The sequence below is a fragment of the Leuciscus leuciscus genome (genome assembly GCF_965113295.1).
Source record: "Leuciscus leuciscus genome assembly, chromosome: 3".
In the NCBI taxonomy this organism is placed as follows: domain Eukaryota; kingdom Metazoa; phylum Chordata; class Actinopteri; order Cypriniformes; family Leuciscidae; genus Leuciscus; species Leuciscus leuciscus.
Window position 1 is genome coordinate 8,947,645 of NC_138727.1, and position 27,249 is coordinate 8,974,893.

A 27,249-nucleotide genomic window follows, 5' to 3' on the forward strand; every position below is an offset into this window, starting at 1 on the left:
TTGAGTTTTTGATATGGGGGTGTGTTATGTTGTGGAACAAAACATCCAAGTATTGTCAAATTTTTACCACAGAATTCATTTCACTCACAAAACTTAAAATAGGGAACCACTTGTGAATTAGTCTTCCGGGTTTTGACGTCATTCTTGTGCCACTCTATACTTTTATTCACCAATGATGCATTTATTTGAACAAAAGTGACAGTAAAGACATTTCTGTTAATGCTGTTCTTTTGAACTTTCAATTAATACAATTCTAATACTTCATAATATTACGGTATTTTTGATCAAATAAATACAGTCTTGGTGAGCATAAGAGGCTTTTTTCAAAGTCATTAAAAATCTTACTGACCCTAAACATATTGCATATTTCTGCATTAGAGGAAATACTTAATTTAATTGTGTCTTCTTAGTAGTATTTATTCACATTGCCACTGAGTGCAAGAACAAACATTTACTTTCTACTCTTGCTTTTAAAGGTCTTGTTCACCCAAGAATTTTTATTTCTTGGGTGAACTATCCCTTTTAACTTGAGTAACACTGGCCATCACAAAGCTGACAAATTATTTAAACACTATTTTCCGTATATTTGCTAAATAAAAGCATATACCACAGCATAATATTGTGGACTAGATGGGATATACTTGTTCTTTTAGGAGCTGGCTGATTTATCATGGATAAAATAAAACTGCAGGGAAAACTTAAATACAAACAAAATGCTTAAAAATACAGTTTATTTAACTTTTTTTGTGTGCACCAAACAAAAAACCAAGTTATAAAAATATAACCCCAGAGTGCAAAGTGTTTTGCAGGGCACCAAGTCAGTGTAAAACATGTTTAATTGAAACATTTTACATCAAGTTAGCCAACAGTCTGTTGTAGATGCTATAGTAAAATGGCACATAAAAGTACCATGGTACTAGCATGTTTATGTACGTGCACCATGGTAATTTAATGATATTTTTGAGTAGCTTGTAATTATCCCAGTGTGTGAATACCACCTGATTCAATCAGTATTTTGTGCAATGAAAATTCAGATAAAAAAAAAAAAAAAAAGGTATACATTTACTCAATATTTGGTAGAAAAACAAAGGCACTAGTATTTCCACATTTGGTGAATAGTTCCAGTGGGGAATATCCTCAACACTTAATTTATAAAAAGAAATGCTTTTTTTTTTTTTTTAACTAACAGTATAAAACTAGTGTACAGCAGGCAGTAAAATTACTTTAAGGAAACACCATATTTGTGTTTCAAAGCTGTAACACAGAGAGACGAGGATGAAACTGCAACGTGTGTTAGACTGTAAAATATCTGTAAATGTAGCATGAAGCTGCATTAAAATCACAAAGGGAAAAAAACAGTTGCAATTTATCTGAATCACACAAATACATGAACAGTACACTTGGTGTACAATATGACACAGGAAAAAAAAAAATATTTCTTGTTTTTAGTACACAAATGATCAAATATCTTCATATTTCTGCAAATATCAATGGATGTTGTGCTTTTATCATTCTTTTAGCATGTAACCTGGCTAAAACTATAGTTCACCCAAAAATGAAAACCACTAATTTATTAATTAATCTGTCTGTTTTGGCTTCAGAACACTTGGAATATACTGCACAAGATGGACCACATATATAATATATTTTAGAGTACTTTATAAAACTTTTGTAACCCTTTATAAAACTTGAGATCATCCATTCATTGTAATTGAATTCAAAATGGCAGTCTTCAAAACCTTCTCCTTTTGTGTTTCATGAAAGAAAGTCAGTCATATGACTTTAAAACGACATGTATGATGACAGAATTTTAATTTTGCAGTGAGTTATCCCTTTAAGAAACCATGTCCTTAATATAAAAATACTTTTACCATGTAGAATTCTACCTATTAATACAAGTAGTTAGCTGGAGATTCTGTAATCTTGTGTTAAAAGCCAGAACTAAAATAAAACAAAAATGGTGGAACATATGCCCATATATAAGCTGATGTCAACTCATTAGAAAATAAGGCCTTTTTATTTCTTTACTATTTGGTTCCAGCAGCAAAGCCAGCAGCGAAAAATGGCAGCTTTGTAAAAGCCCATTAATACACTCAGTAACTCACTTGTTTTTTTATCTGACCTATAAAACCTGTCTCTATAAAAGCATAGGCATAAAAATCAGCAAGCCCATTGGGATGTTTATAAGAAATTGTCTGTAGTGCCCTACAACGAAATATGCTCACAGTTCTGACGTCCATAATTATAGACTGATAGTCTTTAGTCTAGTCCTCAAGGTGTCCATTTCCTCAAGCACCCTACTTTTCCTCTCCAGTCCAGTGTAGGAACAAACAAGTATGTCTCTGTGGATGTTTAGTGGTGGTAGTACGGGTGAAACAGTCTCTCGGGGGCACAGATGCTGAGCGCTGAATGCGTGTGAAGCAGTAACCGGGGGAAACGGGAGGTAAAATATGTCACAAAGCCATCAGGGACTTCACCGAGAGCTATCTGAACCTCTGATGGGAGTTCATGATAATGATGTTTCTGTTGAACAACATTAGAAGAGAGGTTAGGGTAAATGATATGATATTATATTATATTATTCAAAAGTTTGAGGTCATAAATATTTTAATTTTTTTCAATAATTTTATTTAGCAAGGAGGCTGCATGAGGCTAGAGCTTATTTTATTGAAAATGGTATGCTCATATTTGTAAGAGCGTGTGTGTATTTAAAGGAACACTCCACCGTTTTTTCATATTAAACTATGTTATTCCCTTAACTAAAATGAGTTGATACATACCTCTCTCGTCTCAGTGCGTGCACTCAATCGCTCTGGCGTGCGGCGACACTTTGATAGCACTTAGCTTAGCCCAGTTCATTCATTAGGGACCAAACAGAGATGAAGTTAGAAGCGACCAAACACCTCCACGTTTTCCCTATTTAAATTTACTACAGTTACACGAGTAGTTACACGACCAAGTATGGTGACACAAAATAAAATGTGGCGCTTTTCTAAGCGGGTAAAAAGGATAACTATAATGTATGGCGGAATAGCACTGGGAGCACTTCATGCGTGACTTTTTACTGCGCCGAGTCGAAGTGCTCCCAAGTGCTATTCCGCCATACATTATAGTTATCCTTTTTACCCGCTTAGAAAAGCGCCACATTTTATTTTGTGTCACCATACTTGGTCGTTTAACTACTCGTGTAACTGTATTTAAATAGGGAAAACGTGGAGGTGTTTGGTCGCTTCTAACTTCATCTCTGTTTGGTCCCTAATGAATGAACTGGGCTAAGCTGAGTGCTATCAAAGTGTCGCCGCACGCCAGAGCCGAGAGAGGTATGTATCAACTCGTCTTAGTTAAGGGAGTAACATAGTTTAATATGAAAAAACGGTGGAGTGTTCCTTTAACACAGAGCATGAGAAACTGTAGGTTATTGTTAGCGATGTTTGAGCGCAGAAAAACTCCGGCCTCAATTGTTGTAGAGGGGAGCTGGACAGTTCTAGTTTTTAGACTGTTTGTATTAATAACCTTTGTTTTAATCACGCTCTTAAAGTGATAGTACACCAAAAAAAAAAAAAAAAAAAAAAATATTCTGTCATCATTTACTCACCCTCAAGTTGTTCTAAACCTGTATGAGTTTCTTTCTTCTGTTGAACATGAAAGAAGATATTTTGAAGAATGTGAGTAACCAAACAGTTGATGGACCCCATTGACTTCCATAGTAGGAAAAAATATATACTATGGAAGTCAATGGGGATCAGAAACTGTTTGGTTACTCACATTCTTCAGAATATCTTCTTTTAAGTTTAACAGAACACAGACATTCATACAGGTTTAGAACAACTTGAGGGTGAGTAAATGATGACAGAATTTTAATTTTTGGGTGAACTATCCCTTTAACACTATTTATTTGCACACCCGTTTTAATAACCATTGACCACATTTCTGTTTTTTCCACCATGAAGTGATTCTCCTTGTGACCGCTTGGGTCCTTATCACATACTGTTTTTACTGTATTTTTGATTAAATAAATGCAGCCTTGGTGAGCATAAAATACTTCTTTCAAAAACATTTCAAAATTCTTACCAACCCCAAACTTTTGAATGGTATTATATTATATTATATTATATCAATGTGAATAGTTTTTTTGTGGTTACTGACTGTTGTATGTAGTAGAAACACATTAAAGTTCTAAACACTTACTTTATTTCTCATTGCTCTAAGAAGGTCTCTCACAGAGTTTCCTTTATATGTTCGAAATTTTCTAAGATCTGCAAGATGGAAAAAGGTTTATATTAAACATGCAAATTTAAAGATATGAATGAACATGGAATAAAACATTGTTCATTTCAAATACATTAAAAAAATTCACATTTTATTCAATATTTCTATAAAAAAATAAATAAAAAGCAGTGCTGACCAGCCTGCAGCGGTGCCGATATGTGCATCCTCCAGTTGGTTCTCACGACAGATCTGCCGGAGTTCTCCAGACGGGCCACTATAGGGCTGTCTGCCGGCTCCTTCTCTATTCTGTCACTGACATCCTATAGCCAAAGAATTAATTTACTTTCTCGCTATACGGCTATACCCTTCAACGTGCTTCACTGAACACATACAAACACACACCTGAAAGAACTGCAGTTGTTTCTCTGGACTCCAGAAGAAGGGATGTTTGAGGATGGACGCTGCAGAAGGACGTGTCTCTGGCTCTGCACTGATCATCCGCTCAATCAGATCTCTGCCAATCACGTCCTCTACAAACACCAAAACAGACAGAAAACCATTAAAGCGATAGTTCACCCAAAAATGAAAATTCTGTCATCATTTACTCACCCTTTTGTTGTTCCAAACCTGTATGAGTTTGTTTCTTCTGTTGAACACAAAAGAAGATATTTTGAAGAATGTTGTAACCAGACAGTTGACGGTAGCATTTATTTCCTACTATGAAAGTCAATGGCTACCGTCAACAGGTTTGGTTACCAACATTCTTCAAAATATCTTCTTTTGTGTTCAACAGAAGAAACAAACTCGTACAGGTTTGGAACAACATAAGGGTGAATAAATGATGACAGAATTTTTAAATGCATACAAATGAATTAAACATTTATTTTACCTAATAAATACCTAAAATTGATCAATAGTATTCTAAAACACAACATTTTTGTTATTCATTGACAAGGCTGATTTTACAATTAATTTAATGAAGGGGTCCTATTAAGCTTTTTAACTTTCTTTAGTGTGTAATGTTGCTGTTTGAGCATGAAAAAAGGTCTGAAAAGTTAAAAAGCACAAAGTCCATTTCATAGGCAGATATTCTCTATATCAGTGCACACTGTTTCTGAACTCCTTGAAACACCTTGATTGTAGTCTTGAGTACTACAATCATGAAAACCTATTCTATTAGACCCCAGAAAACAAAATGGAGACTTTGAAAAAGGATATATTACGTCCCCTTTAAAAAGACACTTGTTAATCAGCCAAACAACACAGTTATTAGTTGATGGCAATGCAATACAAACAAATCATTTCTACTGATGGGACATTTTCATGTGACATTTATGGCAGTGATAAGAGTTTCTAAACAAAGCCGGACACTTCTGAAACAGAGAGCACATACAAGCACATTAAAGCATGTACACAAACCATGAATATCCTCCATAAAGTGGTCGAGGTTATAGACTCCAGAGAGGATATTAGCTTGACGTCGCAAAGTATCACCAAACGGATGCTGTCCTTTGGACGTCACATAATAAAACACACATCCGGCAGAAAATATGTCCACGGCACTCGTCTAAAGAGATAAAAATAGAGGAAACAATGCAATGAATTACAATGAAATATATCATTTAGAATCTTATTTCGTTTTTAAAATTCAGTACACCACAGTATCTGTTTTTTAAATTCAACGTGTGACGTGTGTGTTTGTCGTACAGGGTTCCCTTTTGGTGCATTTATGAGTAATTCAGGGGCAATCCAGCCTTCGGTTCCTGGTATTCCAGAGCGTAGGCTGAAACTATGGCGACCATCTGGAAGCTTCTTACACAAGCCGAAATCTGAGATCACCGCCCGGACTCGACCCAATGCCCCCGGGAGAGAGAGCAAAATATTCCGTGGCTTTAAATCCCTGTGAACTGAGTACGAGAGGGTCACGTAATTACAAATGTCAGAGGGTTGCATATATGCCCTCACTATCCAGTTACTCATTTAATAAACATCAGTGCAATGCAATACTAGCATGTGCAACAATAACGCATTTTTATGTAGTTACAGGAGGGAAGTTATCGTTGGAATGGTTGCTATGACAACAGTGGCTCACCGATGTTGAGGGAGTGAAGGTGAGTGAGGCCACACATCGTCTGGTCCAGCAGAGACACTGGGTTCAGGCCTGAGTAAGGACAGCTTGGGTCCTCCACATACTACATACAACAGGAAAACCCAAATCAGAGTGCATGGAAACAGATGTGTTGTGATTATACAGCTGATTACAGGCAAAATTGAATACTGAATTATACAGTTAAAAAAATAGAGAATACAGTATATCTTTATCACAATTTTTTCATGCTTTTTAGAAGAAATATCTAAATCCTTAAAGGGATAGTTCACTTTGAAATTAATTTTTGGTATGTTTTAGCTTACCTCAAGGGCATCCAAGATGTAGGTGTCTTTTTTTCCGCAGTAGTTTCAATTTTGATATTTTTAGGTCAAACCGTTCTTGTCTGTCAGTCATATAATGCAGGTCGATGGTCACTGTCTCAAAGAGCATGCACAGAGTCCAAATTAAAACAATTCCCCATCGTCCAAATTAAACAATTCCCCATCGTAAGTACACATTGATGGCCTAAGACACGAAACGAGCGGTTTGTGTGAGAAAACGAACAGTATTTATATCGTTTTTACCTCTTATACACAGCCATGTCCAAGTGATCTGATCTGACGTGTACGCAGACTGGTGCATAGATATATACACTAGATGTCGCCTTAAAGACATTCGTTCCAATGAACTGCCGTAGACAAGGCGAAATCTAGTGTGTATATATCTATGCACCAGTCTGCGTACACGTCAGATCAGATCACTTGGACATGGCTGTGTATAAGAGGTAAAAACGATATAAATACTGTTAGTTTTCTCACACAAACCGCTCGTTTCGTGTCTTAGGCCATCAATGTGTACTTACGATGGGGAATTGTTTAATTTGGACGATGGGGAATTGTTTAATTTGGACGACGGAGAATTGTTTTAATTTGGACTCTGTGCATGCTGTTTGAGACAGTGACCATAGACCTGCATTATATGACTGACAGACAAGAACGGTTTGACCTAAAAATATCAAAATTGAAACTACTGTGGATAAAGACACCTACATCTTGGATGCCCTTGAGGTAAGCTAAAACATACCAAAAATTAATTTCAAAGTGAACTATCCCTTTAAACCATCTTTTAAAATTAAGCATTTTTTATATTTGTCAGAGAACGTATCTTGAATGTAAGTCCCTTTAAGAAAAGTAATTTCACTTGGCAGTCATTTCAACCCAATCACTGGTTTAATTTTTTTAATTAAATTATTAAACCCAACGGTTGGGTTAGTCCATATTTGACCCAAACATGGGTTGAAACAACCCAGCATTGTTTAGACGAGTGTAGAATTGAATTATAAAATTCTCATGTAGACAGACTTCACAAATAATGATAAAACAGTGAAAAGCAGAAGGCAAAAATATTAGCATGCCTTAAAACCGTCATTCTATGCACACACACACAAACACTCATTAAAACACACCTGCTGGAGTGTGGCGGCACACAGCTCTATGGCGATGTAAGTGAACTGTCTGTCCCGCTCTGTGCAGAAGTAACGGATGACGTTGGGATGCTCGTCTGATTCACGGAGGAGCTGAACCTCTCGCTCCGCAAACTCTACACACTCCGGAAGGATACGCTTTACCGCCACACGCCGACCGTCAAACTGACCCCTGTGTGCACAACACCAGTGAATTTAGGGTAAAGAACAACCAACCAACCAAACCAGTGAACAAAACAAAAATGCTCAGATTACAAAAACATAAAGGGGTATTTCACCGCAGCCAAAAATGGCTTTCAATAAAACTCGGCTGACTATGCAATAAAAAGGTGATTTTTTTCTGAAACCAGTCTGCTATGGATACGCTATCAAATACTGTCTGCTTTGTTTTAGTAGGAAATACTTCTAAACAAACTTTTAGATATAATGGTGTCAAAAGCTGTCAATAGTCCGTACGCATTTTGCTTCATCCGGCTGACTTTTGATGAATTTCTCGTTCCAGGTAACACAGAGAACGAGTAAACATAGTTCATTTACACATACTGCCGACATTGTAACAATACAAAGCGGGTTGAAAATGTAACTTCACAACACAGAGTAAGTACACTAGTATCACAATCCATGAAAACCCACCGGAACACGAAGGTTCCCGCCGTCCCATGGCCCAACACCTCAGCAGGACTGAAAGAGATTTTAGCCACTTCCACAACGTCATGTTGTTCATCTGAAGAATATGAACACACAGATAACAATGCTATGCAATGTGGAAAGAGCTAAGAAATAATACATCTGAAATTAGTTACTCACTTAAAAAAACGTCATTAACTAAAATTAGCATTATAGTGAATAACATATAGGTTTGTAAATTAAATAAACTGCTTATTTAGATAAATAGGAAAATCAATGGGCCTCACTCATGAAATACAAGCAGAACAAATTTTTGTAAATTTGTAAAATCCTTCTTTAAAAAACTTTCTTATAATTAGTCATATAAAGCATACATTTAATTAAGGATAGCTATACAGCTTGGATTTAATTGTATATTTACACAAAAATTAGTTTTCGTGTTTCATTAATGAGGCTCAGTAGAATAGATCCCATACTCTGTGATTGGCCGGCTGTCGTTACTGGGGCGGAGTCTTTGCTTGAGAATGGCTGGGTTTGATTGGATGCAAAAGAGCTAGTCTTCCCTGAATTGCTGTTGTTGTTGTAGGATGATGATAATGAGGGGGAAGTGTTGGACTCTGACGGAGCGCTCTGATTGGTCAGCCCGGGCAAAGGGATGGAGTCCACTGACTCTTCAGACCTCAGGAATATTTTGACAGGCTGATCAAAAAAAGAACAACAATCAGTTTTTAAGTGTAATTTCTTATATAACATGTGTGTGTGTGTGTGTGTGTGTGTGTGTGTGTGTGTGTGTGTGTGTGTGTGTGTGTGTGTAAATAGTTATATGTATAGGTGTATAGGTGGTGTCACCACTAATGATAAATAAATGATATATATTCATTAACATCAGAGGGTTACTTTAGAGGAACACCGATACTGATACCAATTAATTCCAAATACCCTCTCTAAATCTATAACTCACCCTCTTGTGTGTTAGCAGGAAGGCAATCCATGCTCCCAGCAGCAGTGTCACCACCAGCACGGTCATGGGGTCAGAGGTCAAGGAGTCTGGCAAAACGGGGGAAGAGCTGTGCTTTGTTACTGGTGGCAACTGTAAACAAAAGATGACAAGTTTGTGCTTGGCTGTTCGAAATGCTTGCCATTTCATCATGCATGAGATTTTCAACGGCCTACAACCACTTATTAAGATGCTATAGACACTGTCATCTGAATCTCAATTTATTTCACAATTTAATTTAAGAATGTACAGCTCACAAATCAACATTCATTCTTTAGCTAAATCAAGCATTATTCTCAGCATAGTTTGCTACATGGAAATAGCCATTATAAACAATCAATCACAATATAAAGGTATCAGAAGTATGTAATATTTTCTGTTAATAATAACTAATATTATATTACCTTAAAAATAAATAGCATTATTACATAGATAACAAGCATAGATTACTTTACGGTACTTTTATTTATAGATTACTTTTATGGTACTTTTAATTTCTCCTTTTTGAATATTTTCTGGAAAACAGCACTGTGAACATAATATCATTGTATGTGTTTATCACAAAAGAAATAATACACATACTAACATATTTGTTAATTTTCCAAACAACATGAGGGTGAATAAATGTTTCTTAATTCTTTGCTTAAGTGTGTGGAATTATGCATTGGACTCACTGGGTGAGAGGCAGAACGGAAAGAACCAGAACCTCGAGGTGGGATGACATCACCAGAGCGCTGCAGGTTTTCTGGAAAATCTCTCAACATGGTGGTGTGAGCCACAGGAGGGACTTCATGGTGACCTACTCATACACACACACACACACACACACACACATACAAAAACACATGATGGGTTTTCGTGTTTTATGGGGACATTACATAGACTTAATGAATTTTATACTGTACAAACTGTATATTCAATCCCCTAACTCTATCCATCACAGAAAACTTTCTGCATTTTCATATTTTTTAATTTTTTTAAAACACACTAAGATTTAAAAGCTGTTTTCCTCATGGGGACCAAAAGAAAGTCAAGGAACATTTATTGCCATCTTTGGACACACACACACACACACACACACACACACACACACACACACGCACGCACGCACGCACGCATAAATGTAATACAATATACTGATATTCGTTGAATGAACATTAACACATTTTATTTGTAAATGCTCTTTCTTTAACTATTAACTATTGTTATTTAACTACATTTTTAAACATTAAATCTATTTATAAAGTAATATAATATAATAGGCTATAATGTTTTTGATTTAACTATATTTTTAAACATTAAATCTACTTATAAAGTAATATAATATAATATAATAGGCTATAATGTATTAATATATTAATTGTTTTAATTAAATCAAAAAATATAATATAATATTAAATAATATAATATAATATAATATAAAATAATATAATATAATATAATATAATATAATATAATATAATATAATATAATATAATATAATATAATATAATATAATATAATAAGTCGCTGTTTTAGGACAACAGTTTGAGGGAAGATGATTTTTGTTGTGCATCTCTTAACATTTTAATCAGCCCAGCCCAACTGGTTTTAAAACTGGTTTAGGTAGAGTCAGAGGTAAGAAAATAAACCTCAGTCCTGAAACTGCTGAACTAGAACTTAACCTGTGGATGTTGCAGCATTGCACATGCATGTATCTTTTAAGTATGTAAATGAGCAAAATTTTTAGTACAATTTAGAGAGTCTGTGCATATATAAAGATAATACGTTGTGTGTTCACATGTACTGGCTGGCCGTACCTATCAGCAGCCACTGATTCTGCAGAGAGGTGCTGCTTCCTGGTGGATATTTCACATCAGTGCTGGGCGTGATCTCACACTCGGGCCGCCCATTACCCATTGTGACGCCAGCTGTGATGGGCCCCTCGATGCGTGCAAGAGTGAGACCTTTAGGCTTCAATGGGAAAAGAATAAGGTTAATCAGAAGGAAGATTTACTATTGGTTTTGAAAAATGGATAGCTGAACTCACCACTATTGCAACACCTTTATGTACAAGGGAGGCAGAAGCATACAGATGAGAGTCCGTCTTGCCAACATAGAGAGTGGGACTATGGAAATATGCACACAAAAATACATAATTAGATGAACCCTTTAGAACCTGAAACTAAAATAGGTGTTTTTCACATATTTCGATTTTTTTTGACTGTAGGGGGGACTTTTTATGCCCTTTTTCAAAGTATTGATTTTGTTTTTTGGGTCTACTAGAATAGGTTTTCATGCTTGAATGTTCCAAAAACACTTTATCTTTCACAATTTTACATTATTGCAGCACCTCTCTTCCCAGGCACTGTCCCAAATGGCGCATTTTATGTGCATTTGCAGTCTTGTGGACTTACAATGGCCATCGTGTGCGTGTTTCTGTTAAGTCCAAAAGACCGTAGTGTCCCACCCTAGAGTGTCCCATTTGTCATTTTAGTTTTCAGAAGGGTGTTGCACCCATTTGCAGCCGATATGCGCCCTCGATGCACACTTTTGCTGAGCCCGAAAGATTGCTCAGCTGCAGACTTCTACCCGACAGTCAAAGTGGCATTACGTCACGAAAATGCGGACTGAGGGGAAGACGGTGAGTGCTTAGGGTTTCATTTGGGACAGGGCCGCAGTCTGTCAGTAACACTTGTTTAGTTCATGTCTTTATGTCAGTCCTTCCTTCCGAAAAGCACAATGTGCTCTGATTGGTCAGCTGGACCAGTGCTTTGTGATTGGTCAGCTGCTTTGTGCGTGTTTCAGAAATGTCACCATAACCACTAGTTTCAACACATTACTAATGCAACTCAACCAGGCCTCTCCCCTTTAAAGTAACCAAAGGTAACAACCATAGACTGTAAAAACATATGGACGTAGTGTCTGTGACGTGACCCGTAGGTTTCTGAAGAGCATTTTTGAAGCCCAAAGTGGGCGGAGCCGGCCGTCGCCATCTTGGCAGCGCGTCACCGAGCTTCACTCCCGGATAACCGAAAATGGGCAAAGCGGCGGGATTAGCTGTGGTGACGTGACGGCTAACAAACAGCAGACAAACGGCTAGTAGTGACAGCAGCGGCAATCCCCCTGTCACTCAAGTGGCCACGCCCTTAATTATGCAGAACTTTAAGGCTTAATAATTTAAACGGATGAGTTATAAAAAAAATCTATATAGACCAAAAGCACTTTTTGTACCAGGCTGTAAACATATTTTTTCTGTTATAAATTTGGGTATATTAACATGGGGGGTATATGGGATTGACTCTCTTTTGGAGCCTGTCTCTAGTGGCCAGTCGATGAATTGCAGTTTAAGTCTCTTCCATGTTGGATTCAAGAAAGAGACCGGAAAGTTACCGCTTGGTAATAACTTGATTTTATAATTAATAGAGTGGTGCAAGTATGACAGAACCCGGAAGTCTAATTCGCCGCTGGTTCTTTGCATATTTTCCTATGGGGTTTTATAATGCATTTTTTTTCAGTTCATGAGTAAAATAAAGCCTGTGGTAACCATAACTTGACAAGACTTTGACGTTTTGTTCTACAACGTACACTGCACACACTCACACACCAAACTGTCTTATCTAGTAACTTATTAAAAAAATGAACATTACCACTTCAAAATTTGTGTTGTCACTATGGATATGTGTAATTTACGCTGTAGAACAAAACATCAAAGTATAGTCAAGTTATGTTTATTTTTCATTTTTAATTGAAGTGTCCCTTTAAGAGTGTGTGTGGAATTATGCATTGGACTCACTGGGTGAGAGGCAGGCTTTATTTTACAGAGAAATCGAAAAACCCCATTATAAAACCCCATAGGAAAATCTCGAAGGAACCAGCGGCGAATTAGTTTTCCGGTTTCTGACGTCATTCTTGCACCACTCTATTGCCTTGATCAGTTAAATGGAAGAAAGAAAGTCACACATGTTTGGCACAAAATGGTGAGTAAATGATGACAGAATTGTATTTTTGAGTAACCCATCCCTTTAAATAAATGGGTTTTAAAAAATACTATTCTAAGATTGTCTTACACTAGCTGAGTCTTAGTGCTGTGGTTCTCCTTTGTGAACTGGTAGGCCCACTTCATGGTCTGGGACTGTGTGTTTTCTGCAGTGAAGGTCAGGTAACGCAGGGTTTCTGTAGACACTGTCAGGTGAGGAGCTCGCCGCAGACTGTCCTGACTCCACAAGTAGAACCCTGCCACTGGAGAATCAAACTTCTGCATCCACAAGACCTCACCAGAGTCCCGATCCACCGTAACCACCAGACCGTCCCCACTGGATGCAAAGTGTGACATCTCTGTGATACACAGACACACGCAACCATGATGAAATCCAAAAACATCCCCAACATACTCATATGCATTCACAAATTCAGTAGATTGGCTTGTAAAATCTGTGCATGCATAGTGAGGAACCTACTGTATTCATATTTTTTGTCATCATAGAGAGGGGCGGAGTAGTCGTTGTAGGTGGCATTCCAGCGGAGCTCCTGAGTCTTCGTATCATACATGGTGATCATATATTCTGCAGACATACGTGCGTACATGCGTCACATGATTTTAGGGGCAGTAAGATGTTTTAATGTTTTTGAAAGAAGTCTCTAAAAACAGTAATATTGTGAAATATTATTACAATTTATAATAGTTCTTTTCTATTTTAATATACAACCCCATTTCCAGAAAAGTTGGGACAACTTTTAAAATGCGATAAAATCAAGAATCTGTTATTTGTTAATTCTCTTGAACCTTTATTAACAAAGTTAATACAAGAAAAGATTTATAATGTTTTCACTCACCAACTTAATTTGACCAACTTAAATCACTTTTAATCAATTAAATGCATACTTGCTGAATAAAAGTATTAATTTATTTTTTAAAAATCTTTAACTTACTTTAAAGATTTTTACTGTGTTTTTTATTTTAAAAATGTGACCTTGGTGAGCATAAAAGACTTCTTTCAAAAACACGAATGCTACATTGCCACTAGAATGCATTGCAACTAAATCTGTGAAAATTTCAAGATGTCAGCTGTAAATATAACCATATTTTTTATCCTTGGTGGTTGCCAGGTGATGCAATGCAGTTGCTAGGGTGTTCTGGTTGCAATATTACCATACATGTTAAATATGTAAAATGGATATAAATAAATAAATATTTAAAAATATATGTGCAGTGTCAGAATGACTTTAGGGTGTATATAGAGGAATCTGATGTGCAAAAGGACACACATAGACAGGCATGAGTGTGCTGAGTTATGCATGTATGTGTGTTCGGACCTGTGCGACCAATGTACAGCAGAGGGGCAGAGGGGCAAATGGAGTCCGAGGAGGAGGTGCTCAGACTTGTCTGTTTTTCACCTGTCTGAGGATCAACCACAAACCAAGTGTCCTCTTTTTTACCTGGGAATGTAGACAGTACAATAAATGAGATTTGACATTTTATGAACATGCTATCAGGGTTCCCACACCCCTTAAAGGGATAGTTCACCCAAAAATGAAAATTCTGTCATTAATTACTCACCCTCATGTCGTTCCAAACCTGTATGAGTTTCTTTCTTCTGTTGAACACAAATGAAGATCTTTTTGATGAAATCTGAGAGCTTCCTGTCCCTCCATTGACAGCTACGCAACTACCACTTTGAAATGGTTCATAAAGAGATCGTAAAACTAATCCATATGAATTGAGCGGTTTATTCCGAATTTTCTGAAGAGATTTGATTGCTTTATATGATTAAAAGATTGAATTTAGGCTTTTATTGTGAATAAGATGAACGAAAGTCTAAGTGGTTTGGAACGACATGAGGGTGAGTAATTAATGACAGAATTTTCATTTTTGGGTGAACTATCCCTTTAATGTTATCAAGTCTATGCAAACACTTACAAAAAAGCTAATCTAGCCTATTAAGTTGCTTAGCAAAACTAAAAGTATGTCTGTGACTTTTAAGCTTTTATTAATTTTCATGACTTTTGGAAAATCATAATATTGTGCTTGAAATTACTTTTTCTTTTTCAAACAAAATATAAGAATATGAGCATGGGAATTTTTCACTACAGATATCAAACACTGATTTCACCATAACACATTGCAAACACACAAACATGTTTGAGGTTACCCGTGTAGAGCACTCCGTCGGAGCTCCTGCAGGGAGAAGACTGGACCAGCTCTGGAATAGTGAACGGGAGTTTCTGCAGAGAAGATTCATATAAATGACATGAGCTGTAACTGTCTCAGACAAACATTCACAGCCCTGCCCGTGACACTCACCATCAGACCCTCTTTACGCTTGCCTCCTAGAACATACAGACTGCCATCATTGGGATCCGGTAAAAAGCCTGGCCTACAAGCGTTGAAAATTAAATGAAAATACAGAATATAAGTTGGATTGTGAAAAGTAAGCATAAGCATTACTGACTCCAGAATGGAGTGAATGGAGTACAAATTGGTACTTGGCTATTTATAACATTATCCAATAGCCTGCATGGGTTAAGCAATGTCATTGATAAAGGAATGTTGTTTCAGATAAAGTTCTAACAATTTGATGAAAGACTATAAAGACAAAAAATTATTCTTAAAGCTACACTGTGTAGGATTTTCTCCCATCTAGCGGTGAAATTGTATATGACTACCAACTAAATATTACTTTCTAGCCCCTCCCATTCCGAGGGCGTTTTAACTCCTATGGTGAGTTAAGAAGTAATTACACATTAATGAGCACATATAATTTTGAAAGAACAAAGTGTTTTTTGCTAAGAAGCAACTTTAAAAATTACACAGTGTAGCTTTAATAACATAGATCAATGAATCAATCACAAGACCAGGAACAAGAAATAAGAAAGTAATCAGGGTCAGTTTTGATTTAATCTGGATTTTAACACACACAAACACATGCACACATACTACCGTTCAAGCATTTGGGGACAGTAAGATATATATATATATTTTTTTTTTTATTCTGCATGGACACATTCAATTGATAAAAAATTAGCAAATACATTTATAATGTCCAGAAAAGTTTTCTATATTAAATAAATGCTGTTCTTTTGAACTTTCTAATCATACAAGAATCCTGGATTATGATCTTTGTATTAGTTTCAACGAAAATATTAAGCAGCACAACTGTTTTCTTGAGCAGCATATTAGAATAATTTCTGAAGGATCATGTGACACTGAAAACTTGATGAATGAGGCTGAAAATCCAGCTTTGTCATCACAGGAATAAATTACATCATAAAATATATCAAAATAGAAAACAGTTGTTTGTAATTGTAATAATATCTCACAATATCACTGTTTTTACTGTATTTTGATTAAATAAATACAGCCTTGGTGAGCAGAAGAAACTTCTTTCAAAAATATTAAAGAATCTTACAGCCTCCAAACTTTTGAATGGTAGTGTATGTTGACTTTGTTTCTGAATCTGTTAAACACTTACTCTTGGAAATATGCAGGGACCTGTATGATGGGATCTAGGAAGAGAAGGTGAAATGGTTATGGAAGTTGTTTGGCAGATATTAATTTAAACTCATTTTAAAAATGTCAAATATGTCATGTTTGTAACAACGAAAAGCAGTTTACTTTAAACACGTCTTGATGCTACAAAACGGCAGGATCATATTCTTTCTGTTATCACTTGTCATAATGCACGTACATGCAGATACACACACAGACACACACCTTCCTTAAGTGTCCATTTGATGTCTCCTGTCTGTTTACTGATGGCATGCAGACTTCCATCCAGTGTAGAAACAAAGAGCAGAGACTCAGGGAGTGAGACTGAACTTCCTCCCTCACACTGAAAGAGAAACCAGTAAAACACCTGCAGATATCAGACTATTTAAAACTAAATGCTACCTGATATGTAGCCACAAATACTTACAATGTGTGTTCTCTTGAGAGAGAGAGAGAGAGAGAGAGAGAGAGAGAGAGAGAGAGAGAGAGAGTGTGTGTGTGTGTGTGTGTGTGTGTGTGTGTGTGTGTGTGTGTGTGTGTGTGTGTGTGTGTGTGTGTGTGTGTGTGTGTGTGTGTGTGTGTGTGTGTGTGTGTGTGTGTGTGTGTGTGTGTGTGTGTGTGTGTGTGTGTGTTTATGTACAGGTTTGGCTACATGTGAAGACTTTTTAAAACCATTTTGCTTTAAATCTAACAATGTCCACATGTCTGTAAGAGTTAGAGTAAGAATAAATGTTATTTAAGTACAAAAACCATTGTGTCTATAAGGGATCCTCCTCATAGCTTCAGAGGTTTGTGTGTGTTTGTGTAAGAGAGAACGGTTAACAGACATTAACCAGGATATCCTTCTTCATAATCGTTTGACGCCACTCCTATATTTACCAAAAACTGCCTAACATTATACAGCTCTGCGGATTTGCATAACCAAAGAAAAACTATTTTAAAACATTTTAAAAAATGTGTTTTTGAACATTCAGAGAACATGAAGATATACTGTTTTCATAACTTAATGGGAAAGTTTTTTTTATTTTTTTAACATATTTTTGTTAGCTGGGTCCATCCTGTTATGTAGGCCTACAATTAAGTTGACTGTAGAATTTGCAAAAAGCATTGTAAAACTGCCTTGCTCCTCCAAAATACACCAATATAAGGTATAACATTTACTTTTATGAGGACATTATTAAGCTGTTACTTTATTAATGCATTTAATCATTATGTATTTGAGGAGATATAATTATTTACATTTAGAATGATTCATCCTGAGGGCAAAAAAAACTATATTTACTCGGGTCAGACTAAGACTGAAGCCTACAAAACATGATGGGCCACACAAGGGCCAGTAAGTGATTAAAATAAATGATCATATAGCACTCTCTTGACCACTCTTTTTTTCCCCCACACATGATAGCAACTCTTGTTGTAACACACGTGCACCCGCTCTGGGAACAATGTATATTACATTGCGCGAGCTCTCCAGTACAAGCCTATTAAGCGCGCGCCCATGCAGATCTCGTGCTCAGGTTGGAGTAATATGACACTATTGTAAGAGCACAAACAGAAATTAACTTAAAAAAAAACTAAATTACAATGGTTTCCAACTTCTGCCAAGCTTGTTGCTTGGATGTCCGACAAAGTCCGATTCACGAAATGAATCATACTTTTGAACTGATTATTTTAAATGATCCGATCATTTTAAATGATCCGATCGAAACGATTCACAAATCGTTTGTAAATTCACAAATCGATTCACTGTTCGGAATGACCTTGATGAGGAATAAAACCGTGAAGTAGGTAACGTTATAATACAGGAAAAATAATCGTAGCCTAATATTGATAATATTTTACTTTCAATTAAATAAAATTCAATGTCTGCAAAAATGTCATTAGTTATGGCAAATATTAGTACAAAAAAAAAACGTATTAGATGCAACCTACAGTACCTAATCGAAAACATAATTGTAAAAAAACAACATCACTAAAAAATGTACATTAAAAGCCACCGCAGAGTGATATGGGGTTTGTGAACTGGTTCGTTCAATAAATTGAACCGACTGAACCGATTCGAACAAATTAATCTGACTGACACACATTTCATTATTGTTATTATTAATACTAAAACTAATAATCATTTTATTATTATAATAACAATAATAACAATAAGATCTTTCTGATACTGATTTGTTTGTTTATTATTTTTTATTATCATTCCGGGAACCCCAAAGCACCCCGCCTCTGCGTATCCAAAAATAGATCAACACATATCACTATCCCCGTGCATTCCCTATGGTGACCAGCAACATAAAGTGGTAAACATGAGATTTATTTTCCCGTTATTACCTGTGACACGATTCCTGCGAAGCTAAGCAAGAACAACAGCCGCAGCTTCTGTCTCCAGTCCATCATTCTCTCCCTGAATCTGGTGAAAGTTGCGGCGTGTTTGAGGTTCGTGTCAGTAAATATACACTAAGGTCGAACGGGCTCCAAACTCCTCCAACAAAACGCCATTATCACATAGTGTCGGAAAAAAAATTCACAGCGACATGCTCAATCACTTACAGTACTGTTGCGGTTCAGCAAATGTCTCTGACATGCCAGACAACCGATCCTATAAAAAATTACAAATATTGCACATTTCCGTGTTGGGACGGAACTGGTGATGTCACTCAAATCAAACAGCATACAGTAGAAAACTAGAAGGCAAAAAAATAAAATAAAAAAAAATAGAAGGCACGGCCATGTTTGTTTGATTGACAGCGCGTTTGACCAATGGCGTCTCGCTGCGGTGAGTTGAAAGGCGGAGTTTCGAGAAAACTGGATGTCATTTTAAAACACGTGGAACAATAATAGTTTGGCCCTGACAATTGATGACAACAGGCCTGTTTTGTCGATTTTTTCTTTTCCTTTCTAAGTTCAACAAGAATATTCTCTCTGCTTATAAGTGGGCGAATAGAAAATAATTGATCGCTTTATTTTCTGCAATTTTAGTGCCACCATCGGAGTTAACAATGTTTTATTACCTCGTGTAGTATTGAGAATAATGACATACTGGAACATATGACCTTTTTTTTTGTATAGTTGTTTTCTCAACGTACTTAGTCATTTAAAACATAATAATAATAATGGTAGACCTGTAAAAATAAATTGAATAAAACATATAGAGAGCGATAATGTAAAATAGTTGTGACAATGTATACTCCAGTAACTTATTTTAGCGTAGGTTTAAGTCAATTTCTTTAGACATACCTTAAGTGAACATTAAGCCGTAAAACACTTAGAAAACAATTGAATAAAACAAGGATGTAAAAAAGTAACACAAAATAAATGAAAACCATTATTATGACCAACAAATCTTGAAATTAAAACTTGTATAACGTATAAAACACTTAAATGTGTTTTAATAAAATGTGACAAATTGCCTTACATACGATGAACTCTGCTGCTCTCTTGTATAAGATTTTTCTGGCCACCAAATTGAAACATATTTACATATATATTAGTCGTAAAAAAAAGCTTGATATTGCGAATACATGTTTGCTTGTAATATAAAATAACTGGTTTAATTTGTCATTGCACTAACGTAAAAAATCTGTAAAATATATGTATTGTCAGATGATGAATAAACTTGGTGAAAAACATATACAATTAATTTGATAATTTGTGTATGTTGAAAAGGCTCTGTTAATTCTTATTGGTGGGTTGTGAATGATTGACAGTCGTAACTTAGTCCCGCCCCCAGAGTTTGACGCAACTTATGTTTCGCTTGAAAGCTGTGGAAGGCTCGCGTGTATTCAAGCCATAGATGAGTGTGCGTAACTTTGAAAGTAAGTTTAATTTCCACATATACCGTCTTTAATCTTGTGTATATTGCTATTTGTTGAAACGTTCTGATGTTGAGTGTTTTCGGATTTCCGTGAAGCTAATGTTAGCGGTATGACTGTGTGCATTATCTTTGCACGTGTGTTCCGATGTGCGCTGTATAAGTGAATTAATGATAACGACTCATATTTTTCCATATGTTTACTTTAGTGTTTACAATTTACATTTGTTATTAAGCCATATTTATGTGCATCGTAAAGATTACACTGGATTGAGATATGGTTATAAGACGATAGTCACGTGTATATTTATAGTCAATTGTTTTCATTTTATAGCCATGTATCCTCACGTGTTTATTCTTTTTGAGTAAAATGTTTATCATTTATTACTGTAAACTGATTTTATATTTCTGTTTTTATTATAGAAACCACACTCACACACCCTTAAAATCACATTGCATCTGTTCATGCATGCCCTGAGTATGTTGATGACTTGATCCTACTATTAAAACAGTGATTGGACTTTTGGACTTTTGTGCATTCTTACCAATGCCCCGTGATGATCCCAACTCAGAACCAGTCAATACAGTCCATAAACCTACTTAACAGTGTATAATATTTGTCTTGAATGAAACGATCAAATGATTTGTTGACCTTTCCTAATTTCATCCGTTTTTATGCCAGTTGATAAAGCTATTTTAAATGATTGAAAAGTAAATGTAAGTGCAGGAAAGTCAAAAGGTGTTGGATCCGTCAATCGAGAATGATGCATTGTTATCCCCCGTCTTCCTGCGGGGGTCGAGCCCATTCGCCGAAAGACTGATTCAAGACCAGGTATCTGTACTGTCTAGACAGTACAATTAAGTAGTGAGGGCAACCTTTATTTATAGTTACGATACTGGCTATCAATGTGCATGGCGGTAGCCAAAAAGTGTGAACAAAATTAAGGATAAGAGCTGTAAGCTATACAACAAGTTGGTTATATCGCAGAGCTGTTTATGAGATTTTACATCAGACCGTACATTTTAAGAGGATTACTACTGTTGTAACAAGCATTCTGAGACATATGCAAAATACCCGCGTTCATGCGAAATGATTGGCCGTTTTCATTGGTCGTTGTTTACTTAATGCCCCGCCCCCTCATGTGTCTGCAAATCAGAAGCGGGGAATGTCAGGGAATTAAATAAAAAATAAATGAGGTGTTTTTTATGTATATCATTGTTTTTAGTGCATACAGTATTTAGAGAATAATATTATTTCATATTAATTCGAAGTATTGTAAAATTATAGTTATAATACATTTCGTAATGACAGTTCAAAAAAGGCTGATGTTAGACTTTGTAATCATGCTATTTCCTTATTCCCCATATCAGTGCTAAATGTTTTAATTCTCTCTGGTTTATCAAATTTATCAGTAGCTTTATAGAAATGCCATTCTCTGGAAATGCTGTCCATCCAGAAATTTTATAGAGCGGATGTAGGCCTTACAATGGATCCGGAAATACACTTAACGTTACTTACGCAAAAATTTTGCGCGAAAATTTCGGTTGTCCATTAATGCATGTCGCTACCATAGACTGTAAAAAATAGGTCGCTACTGTCCGGGAACACGATCTGTACTGCGCATGTGCGAGAACGAAGTTTTTCTGCCACTTCCTGTCATCGTCAATGTTTTTACGACAACGTCACTGTCACTACTCGATCCGTACTGTACTGTCCGAAAAAAACATAGATTCTTTTGCATTTTATGTGAAAGTACAAGAATTTCTCTCAAAAGGAGAAATGCCTGACATTCACGAAGAGCGTCGGAAAGTGAAACGGTCGTCTGCGAATTTTATCATCAAAGGTCACTATGACAAGGCTTAGACTAATCCAGGATTTGGCCTTAGTTCAATTGTGTTGTGTCACAATATATCGTAATACAAAATTGCAACAATATGTATCGTGGATAGTTCACCCAAAATAAAAATTAACGTTACTGTGTGAGGAAAAAAATTGATGTTTTCAGAGTTTTTGTGTAAGTACTAACGTTACATTAAACTACTATATAATGTTGATTATAATGTATAATAATGCAATGGGGAATATTTGTGGGTCCAGATAATGCCAAACGTTTAATGTTACCAGAATGTTAAAAAATATTCGTCTAAAATAATTCCGTATTTTCAGCTTCCTTGGGTTACAAGCACCAAGTCCAAGCCTATTCATTTAAACCCACAATGTAATATCAAAGTTAGCATTTTAATCAACAGTGCATTTTGTGTTAACCTTTGGCTGTTGCCTTTGGCTTGCTCAGTTGGGGATATTTTGGGGATATTTAATTTAATTTTATCAATCAATAAATTCCTCTTGAAATAAACTTTGTTGTATTATTTAAATTTAATACTGTGAAGCTGCTTTGATACAATCTGTATTGTGAAAAGCGCTATACAAATAAACTTGACTTGACTTGACTTGACTTAACCTTTTATAATATTTCTTGGGAGTATCGCAATAATATCGTATCGTGAGTTCAGTATCGTGATATTTATCGAATCGTGAAATGAGGGGATCGTTACACCCAGCTTTTATAAACATGCCTTAGAAAAATAAACATTACTGGTGTGTATCTTGAGACAAAAAATGGCACTGACATATTTTAAGATGTATCAGTCACGGTGTTGCTTTCAGTTAAAACAGCTCAAATATGCATTTTACTCTCTGTGTGAAACCGGGGGTATAAGAACCGGAAGATTGTATAATGAAAAATAGAAGAGAACTGACTGACTGGTACAACCTCATGTGCTAAATGGACAAATTTGTTTAAAATATCAAGTTATTTTAACTGTACTTGTTCAGCTCCCATATCTGGGTATTAATACGTGACTTTAATGTAGTTAAACCTGTCAGATATCAGATAAGTAATATGATATTTTTCTATTTACTTTGAACTTCAACTCTTTCAGACGTTTTCTTTTTTCCTTTTAAAACAGACGACAGACTCTTCTACATCGGCCCCAGTATGCAGTATATGCGGCTAGTTGTCCTGTCAGAGGAAAAGAAGAGGTCTGTTCTCACGGAGTGCCACAATAACCCTGGGACTGGCAATCATAGTGGTGTCAGAGGCACTCAAAACCGGGTTATTGCTGGCTACTATTGGTCTACAATTATCCAGGATGTGAAAGAATGGGTAATTTTACATACTTAATGAGTATCTTTGATCTATTCTTAAGAATGTGTCTACTTTTGCCACCTTTGATTGTTAGATACCTCCTTGATTTAAAAGTTATATTTGAAGTGGATCAAAAAAGTTAATCAAAGTTGTCCTAAGACAAGAACGGGTATTGTTAAAAAAAAAGTCATATATAACTTTAATGAAAGGTCTTTATCCACTTCAAATGTTGACTACTGTATTATCACCAACTTGTATCAACTGCAGTAGCATATGGACTTAACATATTAAAGCCACAGATGCCATGTCACTTAATGTTAATACCGCCATCTCATCAACTGGATATTTTTCCAGACAATTTGTTCAAAAAATGTGTTGCTTTTTAGGTCAGATCTTGTCACCGCTGCCAGTTGAATGACCCAATCAAGACTGTTGTGCCAGTCTTGCATTCCATTAAGGTACTGCTTACAATGTTTTAGCATACTGATGAAACTAACAAGCTAGTCTCAAGCTTGTGTACAGTTTTACCAGCATTTGACTAATGCTAATTTTGTGGCATGCAGGTAAAAGAAGCTTGGGAGGTGCTTGGTCTGGATCTGATTGGGCCACTGCTAGAAACGGCACGCAACAAGAAGTATGTCCTTACAATGACAGACTTGAACACTAAGTGGGTGATTGCAGCGCCCCTGCAATCTAAGACAGCAGCTGAGGTATCTGCAAAAATAATCCGAAAGTTGTACTTGTTCGGCACGGTTACCGACCAAGGGAAGGAGTTTGTCAACAAGGTGAAGTTTTGTAAAGGTTTAATTGTTTCCCCCCCACTCTAGTCACTCTCAACATATATGTTGTTGTCTACAATTACTCTAGTCTTGCAAATTTAACTGATGATCCCTCTGCAGCTCAACAGCAGCATTTTCAGTACGCTGAACATCAAACATGCTGTCTCCAGTGCTTACCGTCTCCAGTGCTTACCATCCCCAGACCAACGGACAGGTAACTCTTATACAGGATATCTGTCCTGGAAGAACTATTGTTGTCTTACGGTTATTCACAACACAGGCTCATTAGAAAAACGTTCCCGTGGCAATATTTATACATGTCACTGCAGTTTCCAACAGAAATTAACACTAGAGGCAGTAAAATAGCAAGCATTTTTATACACAATTATGATTGCAAGGGCAGATTATGGATCAATGACGTGGCTCCTTGCACAATATGAAGTTCCTAAACGCAAGTTAGGGAGGAGTGAGCCCATCTAATCTTTCAATCAACAGCCTGAGTATATCAGCAGCCGCTGACCTCTCTCTAGCATCAGCTGTTCCAGTATCCCTCCACCTCCCCAAACTCCACCTTCATCTCAGGTACCTTGCCCTTCAATTATCATATCCTACATTTAGCCACTGGGGGGGGGGGGTATATCAGAGCTCGAGTTGAAGCTGCTTCATCGAGCCCCTCTTCAGTGGACAGCAAGCCAAATAAGTTTAACCTAATATCTTAAAGATTTTATGGGCAAGCAAACTCGTTAAATTACGTTATGACCTCAAAACCCTTTTTTACCATAGTGCATGATTTGTAAACTAATAAATTCTGAAGTTTGCATCATTTAACCAGCTCCATATGGTCCATATGAGCCTGGGCTGGTTATTCATCAACTTTATAAATGCATTGATATGTACAGGATGAAAGAACCAATCAGAACCTCAAGCGTGCTCTCAGAAAGTATGTTAATGACAACCACAATGACTGGGACCTCCACCTTCCTGCTGTGGTGTACGGTATCAACACTGCAAAGCAGGTCTTAACACGTTTACTTATTATATTTATTATATCTACAGTTAGATGTCGATGGGAAAACTGAATTGATTAATTTATTTAATATTTAATGTTAAGGGTGGAGTTTTTCATTTAATACACATTTGATAGTAAATGGGAAGCTTCCTATGTGATCAGTTCTCCACTAGACACAGTCCATACTTTCTACTCTTCAATCGACACCCACGTCTGCCAGAGGTCATGAATGCCTGTCCCATGGGAGATGATTTTGAAGTTACTGACCCAGAAGATGACATCGACACCAGTCAATAAAATGAAACTTCTCAACGAAACGGTTTGTTTTTGAATAATAAAGGTTAATGAAGTGGTGAATTTCTCAGAATTAGACCTAGGCAGAGGCTGATCTATGTATTTTCTTTGCTATGATTCTGCTTTATTTGTAACTAATGTCACTGTTACACTGTATATTTAGAGATGTGGAGAATGTAATTTATTTATTTTTTTGTAGGTTCTTTGCAACATAGAGCACGCACGGGGAATGCAACAAAATGCATTTCAAAATCGCAAGCGGAAGTTTGTGCGAGTATGTTCAGTTCAGGCTGGTGATGATGTTCTGCTCTCGGGGGACCCCAAGAAACGACGGACAGGAGACACGTTTACGAGTCAGCACAAAGGACCATTTACTGTGGCCAGCATCTCTTCCAAAGGGGTGGCTACTATTGCGAAATGGTCAACTTGTCAGAGGGTCAATGTGTCAAGACTGAGGACATACTACAGATTGAAAAGTAAGAGTGGTCGATAAACTTTGTACAAAACAGTTTACAATTACATGCTAGATTCGGAAATATTGCATTTCTTTTTTTAAATTCCACAAAATTTATTTTGTTACTAATTGTCACGTATTTGTGGATCATCAGATGGACCAACTGAGAGGATGATTCTCCAGGACCACTGTTACTCAATATTTGAGTGGCAGATAGAGCATCCATATGCTTGTTCAGGAGCAGAGTGGGAGAAGGACTTGGGCCCTATTCAAGATGAACTGGTAAGCATTCTGTCTATTAATTATTTTGTGCCATTATATATATTTACAGCCAGTCATTGTAAGAGACCTTCTTGCAGCGCGGGACTGGGTACGCAGTCATGGAGACTTATTCTGTGGGAAGGTGACAGAGCCTTCTTTTCTGCAGATGAGCGGAAGTCAACAAAAAAATGCCCTCAGGAAGGTCCTGGAGGAATTTCCTGACGCAAAGGATGACTTTTTGTTTTTATTCCAGTGTCTAGATGACATGGAGACATTTTAATCATCCTGTGCTGATGAACAAGGCCTGAAGGTCAATGCCATGTTTGTTTGTTCATGAGTGTGCAAGAGCGTGTGGGAGTGTGAGAGCGTGTAAGAGCGTGTGAGAGTGTGAGAGTGAGAGCGTGTGTGTGTGTGAGAGAGCGAGAGCGTGAGAGCGAGTGAGTGAGAGCATGTGTGCGTGTGTGTGTGTGTGTGTGTGTGTGTGTGTGTGTGTGTGTGTGTGTGTGTGTGTGTGTGTGTGTGTGTGTGTGTGTGTGTGTGTGTGTGTGTGTGTGTGTGTGTGAGCGAACGAGTGAGAGCGAGTGTGTGAGGGGGTGTGTGAGGGAGGGAGGGATGG

The 27,249-nt window shown here is 36.7% G+C and overlaps 1 protein-coding gene across 1 annotated transcript; it reads right to left on the minus strand.

Annotated features, from left to right (window-relative positions):
- Nucleotides 1–703: 703 nt before the first annotated feature.
- On the minus strand, nucleotides 704–19,545 carry ern2 (endoplasmic reticulum to nucleus signaling 2). Its single transcript, XM_082164618.1, has 22 exons — nucleotides 19,208–19,545; nucleotides 17,099–17,216; nucleotides 16,857–16,890; nucleotides 15,689–15,761; nucleotides 15,537–15,609; nucleotides 14,701–14,823; nucleotides 13,845–13,949; nucleotides 13,455–13,722; nucleotides 11,435–11,513; nucleotides 11,205–11,358; nucleotides 10,080–10,204; nucleotides 9,370–9,498; nucleotides 8,885–9,107; nucleotides 8,415–8,505; nucleotides 7,764–7,953; nucleotides 6,302–6,401; nucleotides 5,917–6,116; nucleotides 5,629–5,776; nucleotides 4,612–4,739; nucleotides 4,406–4,529; nucleotides 4,189–4,256; nucleotides 704–2,523 (listed from the first exon to the last, which is right to left on the minus strand). The coding sequence occupies exons 1-22, from the start codon at nucleotides 19,271–19,273 to the stop codon at nucleotides 2,353–2,355; spliced, it is 2,790 nt and encodes a 929-aa protein (XP_082020744.1). The 5' UTR covers nucleotides 19,274–19,545; the 3' UTR covers nucleotides 704–2,352.
- Between the last annotated feature and the right edge of the window lie 7,704 nt (nucleotides 19,546–27,249).

Coding starts and splice junctions, on each gene's coding strand:
- ern2 (XM_082164618.1), bottom strand. CDS start 19,273: ATGATGGACTGGAGACAGAAGCTGCGGCTGTTGTTCTTGCTTAGCTTC. Junction 13,723..13,844: donor TGACAAAAAATATGAATACA/GTAGGTTCCTCA, acceptor TGTGTATCACAG/AGATGTCACACTTTGCATCC. Junction 9,108..9,369: donor TCCTGCTAACACACAAGAGG/GTGAGTTATAGA, acceptor TTTTTTGATCAG/CCTGTCAAAATATTCCTGAG.